Genomic DNA, 12,626 nt, shown 5'->3' with positions numbered 1-12,626 from the left:
TCAGGCTTGATGGGCTGAATGGCCTACTCTTCCTCTTGTCCCATAATTAAATACACTCTGGGTTCATTTTATTTAAAACAGTTGTTACTCTATATACTTGGTGTCCTGTTGGGGCCTTTCCTTAGTAATGTTTTTGAACTATGGATTTGAAGTTTTTGTAATCTTCGCTCATGGCTTATTTCTTTTGCACCAAATCATTCTTGTTGCCATTTCTGCATCCTCTGCAGTGCATGATCATCTATGTTGAAGCCTGATGATCAAAACTGTACCGAATAATCCAAATGAGTTCTGACCAGTGCAGTTTAAAGCCTCAATAAACTCTTTTCCCATCCTGGTGATTCTGTTTAAGGTTAATCATTAGTTCTACTATTTGCAGTATTGCTACATCAGTTTCATCTTTATGATAACATAATCCAAATGGTTAATAAAGAAGTCCTGTTAGTGTACAGAAGCAATTTTGGTTATCAGTGGTGCTGCTTTTTTAATTCCGAGTATCCAGTGTTTTTAGCTTTGCCATTCTTCCTGTCATGATGTAGAGGTTTTATGAGATTTTCCTTCCCATTTCCATTTTGGATTGCTTTTGTTAATACATTTTGTGATTTATTTTCGGTTGATACTTAGTTTTCTGCTCTATGTTGCTAACTTGTATATGAAAATATAATTTGCCATAATAAATTACTTTCAGCAATACTTTCCCACTTAACACCCAGCCCTTGGTCACTATCCATGTGGAATTTGCACATTCTCCCCATGTCCGCGTGTGTCTCACCCCCACAACCCAAAGATATGCAGGGTAGGTGGATTGGCCACACTAAGTTGTCCCTTAATTGGGGGAAAAAACTGAGTACTCTAAATTTGTATTAAGAAACAATTTTTAAAATGATCTCTGGTTGTACTGAAACCTGTTGGCTGAATACACCCTTCTCACTCCTTATGTAAATACTATTTCTCTTCACTTGCCCTGAAGGTTTGTAGCCGATTTCTTTGACATTCCCGCGTTTTACTCATTTTATGCATCTGGATGGTTTTTTAAAAAACTTCTCCTTGAGATACAATTTTTTTTTAGATTTTCCAATTAAGGGGCAATTTAGGTCAATCCACCAACCCTGCACAAGAGATATAATTAAAATGTTCATAATTTCCTAATTAATTCATTAGGCAATCTCTGCTTATCTGCTATCATCTCTATTTTCATGAACAAATATGTATTGAATTCTAGAGTGAGCCACGATTTCGCAATAACTATGCCATAATTTTCTTCCACTACAAATGCCTACAAATCCAGTTTATATTCGAATGGCTTCTAACATTCAACTGATGGCACGTTTATCACTTTTATCCTTGTTTTTAATAAAATTCCTCTTTGTTTACTATGCTTAAATTTATTTTCTGTTTCATCTGGGTTTTTAAAATCACTACCCAATTTACGGTCCTTAGTTTGTTTCCCTTCCGCCTTTATTTCTAGTTTAAACAAGTCTTAATTTCAATCTCTATTGGTTAGTTTTTCTGTTCTTCACTTAGCAATACAACCTAATTCTCTCGTACCAACAAGTTTTACCCCAAATAATGTTACATTTCACTTATAAAACCAGCACCATTTAACATGACTCAAAACCACTCATTTTACTCCAGTAATTCTACTACCACATCATGCCAGAGATATTTAGTGAGCTATGAAATATAACTTGGCCTCCTTATTATTCTTGTTTCCTATATTACTGTATTTAATTTTTAACCTTTTACTTTTAGGTGTCTCAACACCAGCTCCTCTCTACTAACACATCCACTCTATCAACTGTATAGATAACCTTGGCGACAGGGGAGTGACTGCTGCCATATTGCTTTATAATTATTGTTTAAACAAAATCTAACCACACACTTAATACAGCACAATGCAGCTTGGGGGAATGAACTCAAATGCTAGAGCACTCGCTTAGCATGTGAGAGGTGGTGCGATAGATGGCCACATTCTCCACTTTGACTTGGAGGCCGGTTTAGTTCAGTTGCCTGGACAGCTGGTTTGCGATGCAGGTTCAATTCCATGTCTACTGAGGTTATTCAAGAAGGCCCTGCCTTCTCAACCTTGCCGTCACCTGAGGTGTGGTGACCCTCAGGTTAAACCACCACCAGTCAGCTCTCCCCCTCAAAGGGGAAAGCAACCTATGGTCATCTGGAACTATGGCGACTTTACTTAGTTTACACCACAATGCACATTCCCAGCACCAGACAGAGCTACAAAATTCATAGATTTCACAGAATTTACAGTGCAGAAGGAGGCCATTCGGCCCATCGAGTCTGCACCGGCTCTTGGAAAGAGCACCCTACCCAAGGTCAACACCTCCGCCCCATCCCCACAACCCAGTAACCCCACCCAACACTAAGGACAATTTTGGACACTAAGGGCAATTTATCATGGCCAATCCACCTAACCCGCACATCTTTGGACTGTGGGAGGAAACCGGAGCACCCGGAGGAAACCCACGCACACACGGGGAGGATGTGCAGACTCCGCACAGACAGTGACCCAAGCCGGAATCGGACCTGGGACCCTGGAGCTGTGAAGCAATTGTGCTATCCACAAGGCTACCGTGCTGCCCTTCAAATGCATTTTAATCCAGTTAACTGCATGCATTGAATGAAGTGTTGGTAAAATATAAAATAATTCAATTTCAGTGTTTGAAAGCATGAAACCAAATAATTCTGTTCGTTCAAACTCGATTGAAGGTCCTCCAGCCTAAATTTATCACATTTTCAACTGTATAAATATGATCAATATGTTAAAATTATTGCTTGAGGTCAATTGGTGAACTTATTGTTCAGCTCAATGTGCTCATCATATATAATTGATTTACCATAGAGTTTAGATGCCGGGAAGCCAAAATTTATTTCAAAATGCATAAAATTGGAATAACGTCTATTTGATTCTTTTTCCCCTGCAGGTATCTTAACAGCTGCCATTTTCTGGAATCACTCACCCTGCTTCTGTCTATTCCTGCAACCAACGCACATCCTAACCTGTTACAGTCTATTAAAGACCTGATTAAGTTCCTCATTCAGATACAAACTGGTCTTTTATTCCTCAGTGCAGAACATGAAGCGACAAATCTGTTGATAAGAGCTTTGTCTCAAACTTCTGATCAAGACCAAGAGGAGGGTATCCAGTCTGATAGTAGCAATGATGATGCATTGTCTATATGGCTGTTGTATTCATTACAGGCATTGCAATATGTTTCTGAACTTTTTGATTACTTAAATCGAGGTTTAACAGTTGAGGAAACAGACCGTGCAGACGTATTAGGAACTCTTCATAGCCTCTATCTGATTACATTCAACCCAATCGGACGAAATGCTGTGTCTCATGTGCTTCAGCTGGACAAAAATCTTTCTAGTCTCATTACCCTTGTGGAATACTATTCCAAAGAGCTCTTGGGGTAACGTATCTTATTTTAATGGATCATTATGTTAGCTTATATAGCACAAATGAATGCAGTGAATTGCTCTGTGACTGGGATTGCCTTGCATGTTTGTTTGGAAGTGTTCTTCTTTGTTGTTGATCTGTTTGAATTTATTTTTGAGGTAAAAAAGTTGTGTTCATTATAATACATACACTGAATAGTTTTCCTGTCATTTTGTTTTCGTTGGTATATGTTGCTGTTTCTAAAGAGGAAAAACTCTATTTTTACAGAGAAAACTCTAAACATTTCTCATTGCAAATGAGGACAAACATCATGATGATGTAGTTACAAATTTATATTGTCAGGTTGGAGTGTGAGAGAGAGATGAAAATGTTTATTAAGTAATATAAGCCTTGTTTTTTAAATATTTATGCAGAACACTAATATTGATCTCATAGAAATCAAAATGTTTGCATATTTTGCAGACAAAAATGTTAGATTTTGTCAGTGGTGAAATTGAAACCATTTAAAAACTATCTTTGGAAACATTGTAGTTTCTTCAAACCCATGTTTAAAATCTGATATGCCTATAAATGCATAAAATACTGTTAAAGTTTTGCAATTGCATCATGTGTTTTATCTGGTACTATTTTATTGGGAAATGGGATGCATGCTAATTTGCACTATCCCACATATAAAACAGATCAGGAGAGTGTGGGCTATAGACTTTTGTGTTCCATTTTACAGTAAAGGCTTGAACATACTGCAGCTGTGCTTCTACTCATTCCATTTTCTGGTCTAAGATTATCAGATATGTTGTGTATTACTCTGCTTGGTAACTTTGTCCCTTTCCCCAGCACTATGCCTATCTGTCTCAAGATTGCTTTTATCCTTCCTTCAAAAAGTCCTCACTCAATCACTTCGTTCACTCTAACCACTATCCAGTCTTCAACATTTTCTTTGGTTCTGGTCCGAGAATACTCCCATCTCTCTTATTACTCCTTGCTTGAGACACTGCATATACCTGTAGCATAGTTAGAGTCAAAAATAACATTCATGTGACTTTACCATGACTTTCTGCCTCTAATTATTCTTCATCGACTCTCTGCAACCATTGATGGACGGCATCCTCATTCACTGTCTCTAACTCGGTGGTGGCAGAATATTGCTGCCTCCACACATCAAAGTGCAGCGTTCCTTGGCGGAATGGATGTAAAATTTGTGAACGTTAATGACATTGATTACAAATTATGCATGTTTTGTTTGTTATGTAATATGATGCACTTAATTTTTAAATTCCAGGGACACAAAGTCCAGAAAATCTGTTGCATGCAATTATGCCTGCATGCTTATTTTGCTAACAATACAGTCTACTCATGATGGACAAATGATGGAACAGCATTCTGCTGGATTACAGAGACTCTGCAAGGCTGATGACACCAATCCCAAACTACAAGGTGGAGTAACTTTAGTTATTTTTAATATGTCTGCATGTATCACAGGGTGGTCAGATGTAGATTTGTGCTTACAACTTAATTGGCATGTCTTGGCCATGCTGTCACTAAGATGACAATGAATAAAAATCAACTTATTCCAAAATGTTCTTGTGGTTAACATTCATAGGAGCTTGGAGAAGGTTCTATGACTTTGCTTGGTACTGAAAATCAAGGGATTCGGAAAATGAACTGAGTCATTTTTAAGAACCTGTTATTTATGTACCCTCCCTGGATTTCTTATGAACGATTAGATTAAATATATATTCATTCTATGCTTTTGAAAGGGGCAGCACGGTAGCATAGTGGTTAGCACACTTGCTTCACAGCTCCAGGGTCCCAGGTTCGATTCCCGGCTTTGGTCATCGTCTGTGTGGAGTTGGCACATTCTCCCCGTGCCTGCGTAGGTTTCCTCCGGGTGCTCCGGTTTCCTCCCATAGTCCAAAGATGTGCAGGTTAGGTGGATTGGCCATGCTAAATTGCCCTTAGTGTTCAAAAAGATTGGGTGGGGTTACGGGGATTGGATGGGGGTGGGGGTAGGGGTGTGGGCTTGGGTAGGGTGCTCTTTCCTAAGGGCTGGTGCAGACTCGATGGCCGAATGGCCTCCTCCTACACTGTGATTTCGATTAAATATATTTCAGCCAGTGTTTGAGCATTTAGGGGGGAAAAGATATTGATTCATAGTTGTGTTTGAGATCGAAGGATATCTCAAAGTCTTTTTAAAAAAGAAACCGCAATTGAAAAATGCTGCATGTATGTTTGAGGAGCTGAATGTTCATGCCCTGAAAAAATGCATCTGATCACAGTAAGCAAAGATGTTAACACATCTCCCAAACCTTGATGTCTGTCTAAAGCCTTATGTAGGAGATTTCTGATCAATTAATTGATTGGTTCATCTTTTTTGTCAGCTGTAATTGGTCTCAATATTGTAGGTACTCTCTCCCCCAATGACCTGAAACCTTGTCTGTTGCTCTTAAAACACATGATCCAATTTCCATTGCGTTGACATCCCTTACACAGTACCATTGGTGCTCCTTGAGCCTTTTCTCAGTCCTTAGACTTGCAAAAACCTCTTTCTCAAATGCTTACACACCCTATCACCAACACACCAGTGCTGCCACACTCCAAACTCCCAACCATTTCTGCCAAACACTGCCACTGTTCCCATCTATTCTCAGTAATCTATTTCCTGCATTTCCCTTATTCTACCTCCTGTCCTCACATATCCCGGAATCCCCAAGTCGCTTCCCACTTAGTATTCCCCTCACAGGTCTCCTACATTTATCATAGATTATCATAGAATTTACAGTGCAGAAGGAGGCCACTCGGCCCATCGAGTCTGCACCGGCTCCCGGAAAGAGCACCCCACCCAAGGCCAACACCTCCACCCATTCCCCACAACCCAGCAACCCCACCTAACACTAGGCAATTTATCATGGCCAATCCACCTAACCTGCACATCTTTGGACTGGGAGGAAACCGGAGCACCCGGAGGAAACCCACGCACACACGGGGAGGATGTAGGAAAAGGATGAAATCGCACTGAAGATGGTTCGTCTCAAATGTGTTGTTGGGTGGCGGACAATCTCCAACAAGAACAGGGGGAGAACAAAACAAAACAAAATGGAAGAAGCAAATCAGTAAATCAATGAAAAAGGAGTAGGAAACCAATCTGGATAGAAGAAGATTATGGTGCATGTCCAAGGTTAAAGCGAGTTCTCAAAAACATCCGAATGAATGAAGTTCCCAGTTTCAATAGATGTTGTCTGCTGAGTTAGCTGATGCAAAATATGGGCAATTAAGTTTACTTGTGCCCTTGGTCAGCAGTTGCACTACACATGACAGTTAATGATCTTTTCTGCAAGTGTGAGTTGTTAATTTTAAGGCAGACTGCGCCTCACAGTCAGATACATTTCAGCCAGGCTCTTTTGGTTACTTCTTGAAATATAACAGGATGTCAGTATTGTAAGAAAATTGGAGCCTGACAAACCAACCAACCTTAGACATAAACAGTGTCTTTAAATTGTAGACATTTGGAGAAGTAAATGCAATTACCTCATTTTCCCCTGAGTAGAAACACAACCTGATCCTTTCAACTCAGACTCTCTCTTGAGATCAAGGAAATCTTAATATCTTTATAGAACGCACACAGGCATACACACACTGGCTGGAATTTTCCAGCCATTTGTGCCAGTGGTATCGACAGCACACCCCCATCACGGGGTTACTGGTGGCAGGGTGGTGATAGAAGGTTATTCAATGGGAAATCTTCTAGATGACGGCGGGGCCAGAAGATCCCACCTCTGGCCAATGGTAGACCACCGCCATAAAGCACGTGGCAGGGTGCGTGGAAAGCATTATGACCTGACAAGATTATTGTGAACCCAAAAATGAGATATTTTCTAAAAACACCTGCTGCCATCGTGTTTTCCATCCTAGCTTATGTCTCTTTCTATCTCAAAACTGTCCTGGCTATTTTGTTTCACAATGTGATAGAATCATAGAATTTACAGTGCAGAAGGAGGCCACTCAGCCCATCGAGGCTGTACCAGCCCTTGGCAAGAGCACCCTACTCAAGCCCACGCCTCCACCCTATTCCCGTAACCCAGTAACCCCACCTAACCTTTTTGGTTACTAAAGGCAATTTAGCATGGCCAATCCACCTAACCTGCACATCTTTGGACTGTGGGAAGAAACCGGAGCACCCAGAGGAAACCCACGCAGACACAGGGAGAAAGTGCAGATTGCACAGTGACCCAAGCCGGGAATCGAACCTGGGTCCCTGGAGCTGTGAAGCAACTGCTAACCACTGTGCTACCGTGCGCCCCTCGTGATGACCGATGATAGTCAGCAGGTGCAAAATGATGCATGTTGCACTTTTTAGCAGAAGCTAAACAGCATGGTCAGCTAAATTGTACCCTGACACATTAAACCCGAATGCATCTTGGGAATAAGAAACTTTAACTCGTTCATTGTTTCTTGTTATAGTATAAATCCACAAACTATTTACAAGTAAAATGAAAACCGTAATGTCAAAACATATAAAATTATGAAGGGAATAGATAGGATATATGCGGGCAGGTTGTTTCCATTGACGGGTGAAAGCAGAACTCGGTGACATAGCCTCAAAATAAGAGGAAGTAGATTTAGTACTGAGCTTAGGAGGAACTTCTTCCCCCAAAGGGTTGTGAATCTATGGAATTCCCTGCCCAATGAAGCAGTTAAGGCTTCTTCATTAAATATTTTGAAGATAAAGATAGATAGTTTTTTGAAGAATAAAGGATTATGGTGTTCGGGCGGGAAAGTGAAGCTGAGTCCACAAAAGATCAGCCATGATCTCATTGAATGGCGGAGCAGGCTCGAAGGGCACTCCTGCTCCTAGTTCTTATGTTCTTATTAACCAAATCCTAGCCTTGTGCATATATGTATATAAGACAGAAAGACTGCATTTCTTTCATTACTGGGGAATATTCAGTCATCAAATTATAACCTGAAAAGAAAGAAGGTGCAGGGATATGGGGAGATAACAGGGGAATGATATTGGCTGTATTTCGAAGAGCTAATGTAGACAGGATGGAATGAATAGCCTCCTGTACTGTAACAGTTCTTGTGAAACTGTGATATCTTAACAATTGTATTGGGCTTAATCATTGGTTTGTATCTTTTCAAAACAGTTAAATGCACCAGAACTAAACATAAAAATTTGAAATATTTTGATGTTTTGTGTTACGATCACAGCAGATGTTATTGCTAAGCAGGCTGGACTCCCAGAGTGAAGTTTGTCTTACTGATCATGAATGAGTCTTTTTTAAATTGAGAAAGTGAGGAGGAAGAGCTACTGACCTAAAAAGCATAGACCTCCAGTAACATCTTTGGAATTGTAAAAATTAAAAGATTTTTTAAAATGAAAAAAAACCTATGTACACAATATTACAATTACATGGTTAAAACAGTTTTGGAGAACAAACCCCCCTAAAAAACCTGTTTGATGAAAAGTACACAAACTACCTTCTTGGTATCAGGCCCCTTTTAGGTTTTACCAAAATCAAGGAATTGTTGTCACTTCAATAAAGATATACTGCACGACCTCTCAAGTGCTTCCGCTCTGATTTGAAATTCCAAAACAAAAAGGATGGCTGCCTGCAATTCACAGCTTTTCCAGCTTCCCAGCACAAAAGAGCTGGTCTTCAGGTCTTTACGCCACAGCCACACCAATTCTGTCAAACATCCTTCTTTAAATATCCTTTTCCATTTCAGATTTGAAAAACATTAACACCAAATGGCAGCTTTCAAAATGTACTTCTTTTATAAATGTCCTGTTCAGGTATCTGATTATAGAGTGAACGTGATGAATTATGGTACCCATTAATTTCATTTTTCTTCATTAATTTTTAGAATTAGGTAAATGGCTGGAGCCGTTGAAGAATCTAAAGTTTGAAATTAATTGTATTCCAAGCCTTCTTGAATATATTAAACAGGTGAGTGAAATATTAGGTGTCTGTTGATATTTTGTGTTCTTTAAAAATAGGGTAAAGTATTAAAATTTCAGATTCTGCTTTTAAGATTGTGGTATTTCTGTGAAATTTCCATTTTTCTCTTGATTCAAATAAACAAAATGTATTGTCATGGGAACAAGAGCTGATTAGATCAATTGTCTGAGGACAGATGCTCTTGCGGATTTGTAGGGTTATGGTCTGATTTTTGGTTTTGAGTCAGGTGTATTACATTTGATTTGCTTACAGGTTTAGGGATACTTTTTTTTCAGGTGAACCAATTTACTTTACAACTTGAGCATTGTATAGTGAAAGGCACTGAAAGAATAATCATCCTACTCAAAGAACAAGGGCAGCTTTATTACTGTTTAAAGTAGACAACATTTGAAATCCCAAGTTACCCTCTAGGAGAATAAAGCTACAAAATTCCACTGCTTTAAACCAGGAAAACAAACTTTATTATCCAAAGTCTTAACAAGTAAATCAATCTACAATATATCCTGTACTCTATAAAATTTAGAATCAACATGAGGTAAATATAAATTAATAGGCAAACTGATTTCACACTGGACATTAAATGGCGGATGCGGCCAAGGCATATCATACATATTTCTCAGCAACCCATCCAGATCTCAATGCTCACTCTGAGTCACAGTATCTTGAAAATTCGGTCTCCTTCATGAGGGATTTGAACTTTTCACTTTCAAAGATCTAGCCTTTGAATCTCATCAAAAGCTGCCTCGACTGGGATTGTCTCCATGACTGCTCACTTCCTCATGGTTCAATCTCTTCTCCTGAGATGATGTTCTACGGGATTCACAAACTGCACTCCTGCCTCTAATTACGAGCGCAGTTTTAACTCTTTCGCAGACCTCTATACTCCCTCAGCTGACACTGCACGGATTTCTGCAAAATTCAGTTTCTCAACAATACTAAGCTATAAATGGCTCCTCGGGCTGCTTCTGAGCCCCTAATCTTCTCTGGCATAGAACCAGAAACATTCTGCCACCTTTTCATCGAAAGGCCCCAAGGGCCTCTTAGTTATCTGGAGCCTGGCAACAACAGAACACTTTTGGTATCCTCCTGCCCGGCTGTAGAAATGAAATGAAAATCGCTTATTGTCACAAGTAGGCTTCAAATGAAGTTACCGTGAAAAGCCCCTAGTCGACACATTCCGGCACCTGTTCAGGGAGGCTGGTACGGGAATTGAACCGTGCTGCTGACCTGCCTTGGTCTGCTTTAAAAGCCAGCGATTTAGCCCAGTGTGCTAATCCAGCCCCTAACAGTCAGATAAATTGAAACCAGACAATTGTCTTAAGCTCCACCCATTTCTGTGACAACATAGCCTTTCAGAGTTCACTGAATTCTTTGAAATTAATTAATCTTTACTCCCAAAACAAAACATCTCTCTGGACTGCACTTCTTTGCAAGCAGCGTAGACATCACATCTCCAATTCTTCAATCAAGTAAGCCCACCTGCTGTTTTCTGGCTCCACCTCTTCTATTTTGACTCTTAAACAACCATGGGCAATCTTCTGAACTAAATTCATTTTGGTGTACTCAAAATTTATGAAGCCCTGCACTTTAGTTACCTTGTTTTCACAGCAACAATCTTCCCAGAATTAAACATTACCTCTAAAATATTAATATGAACCATGATCTAGGTATGCATTACAATGCACAATGGATTGCTTGTTCAGATTATTGTAGATATGTGTTGTAAAGAATTTAAGTACATAATGTTCCTAATGAGTGACACTAGACTATAAAATAGCTTTGACTCTCCAACAGTTAGTTTTATTTCAATTTTTAAAAATACCTTTTGAGGAGCTATGATGTTTGGTTTGAAATGTACATTTATAGTTGGTTTTAAAATGCAAGAAATTACAATTTTCTTTTGAGTGGAATGACCGTGCATGTGTATTATTTATCACAAAACAAGGCCTGTGCGGTGGTTTCAGCACTAGTGTGGCTGAAAGGATGGCAGGAATATTGTGTGTCACCTGTCTGCCTCCTTGCCATGCTGTGCCATGAGGCCTTATTGCTCTTTTTAGCCTTAGTTTATTAGCTCTGCTTACGTCACGTTTGCTCACGAGTCGCCAGGTATCTTTCTGATACCGCCACGTGGTTCAAGTTCAAGTTATGATTAATAAGTCAGCACACCGTTTAGTCAGATTGAAATCAACGGTCATTTATTATATACAACAAGTAATGTTTACACAATAATCCTACTATCTATATAATAAACCTATCACTACTGGCCAATACTTAACTTTAGGAAGAGCCCACTAGGTCAGGGAAACGAATGGCTTATCCAATCGGATCTGGCCCGCAGGATTCAAAAGGCTGCTACAGGTCGATGGCTAGGAGTCTTTATCAGATAGCGATTGCTGGACTCAAACTTACGGTTGCCGGTTGCTGTTCTTGCAGAGGTCTCGAGCAGGCGAAGAAGGGCGAGAGAGCGATCTGAACTTGGCCCCTCACTTTATAGGGCCCAGGGGCTTCCCGCCTCCCGGGGCGGCCCTTGACCCTGAGTCCCAAGTGATTGGACCTGTTCCCAATCACTGGGGTCGATACGTCCAATTGCGAGGCGATTCCCCGATTGGGGGGTGGTCTTCACCTGCCTTTGTTTCGGCCACTGCAGGCGCCGACAGGTCTGGCCCGGTATTCAATTGCTAATATGTTGCAATTGTTCCCGGGGATAGCTGATTAGACTGCAGATGTCTGGGTGGATGGGCTGTTAGTAGCCCTGAGTATCGATCTGGGCCAACTTCCCCAGAGCCGAATATGCTATTCTGTCTGCAGCTGTCCGTTTCTGTCTTGTTACCTGCTTTTCCCAGCAGCCTTTCCGGTTAGCCATTTTAAGTCGGGTTTTGGCCAAATTAATCGGGACGCAGCCATTTTACGTGGCTACAGCCTATATTCAGGTCTGTTTTTGAACTGTCAGGTTAATGAGTTTCTTCCTACTCTTGGTTGAAGGAAGCAACCTGCGAGGAAAAATAAAATATCATGTTAATGTAAAATTGTGAATGATCTGTCTGGTAAAAGGCTTTTAGCAAATGCTTACACTCCTGCATTGGGATATGATTTTCTCATCGATAGATAGTGGGCTTTCACATAGTTAAAACCAAACCAACCTTCAGCCAGTTAGACATGTAAAATAGGTGTATGTGTAGGAAGGCAGGAAAACAAAGGTAAGTGAAAGCTTATTATACTTTAAGATTACAAAGCAAGTTGAAGTACAA

General features: G+C 40.1%; 1 protein-coding gene across 4 annotated transcripts in view; it reads left to right on the top strand.

Annotated features, from left to right (window-relative positions):
• The window catches only part of virma (vir like m6A methyltransferase associated), a 142,726-nt gene that overhangs the window by 62,257 nt on the left and 67,843 nt on the right, over nt 1–12,626 (top strand). For all 4 annotated transcript variants that reach the window (XM_072468045.1, XM_072468046.1, XM_072468047.1 and 1 more), the window contains exons 9-11: nt 2,940–3,431; nt 4,698–4,852; nt 9,284–9,366. In XM_072468045.1, coding sequence (XP_072324146.1) covers nt 2,940–3,431; nt 4,698–4,852; nt 9,284–9,366 — 730 coding nt within the window. The remainder of the gene's footprint in view (nt 1–2,939; nt 3,432–4,697; nt 4,853–9,283; nt 9,367–12,626) is intronic.

Source organism: Scyliorhinus torazame, chromosome 11, assembly GCF_047496885.1.
Source record: "Scyliorhinus torazame isolate Kashiwa2021f chromosome 11, sScyTor2.1, whole genome shotgun sequence".
Classification (NCBI taxonomy): Eukaryota; Metazoa; Chordata; class Chondrichthyes; order Carcharhiniformes; family Scyliorhinidae; genus Scyliorhinus; species Scyliorhinus torazame.
This window is presented reverse-complemented; position numbering and strand designations above follow the sequence as displayed.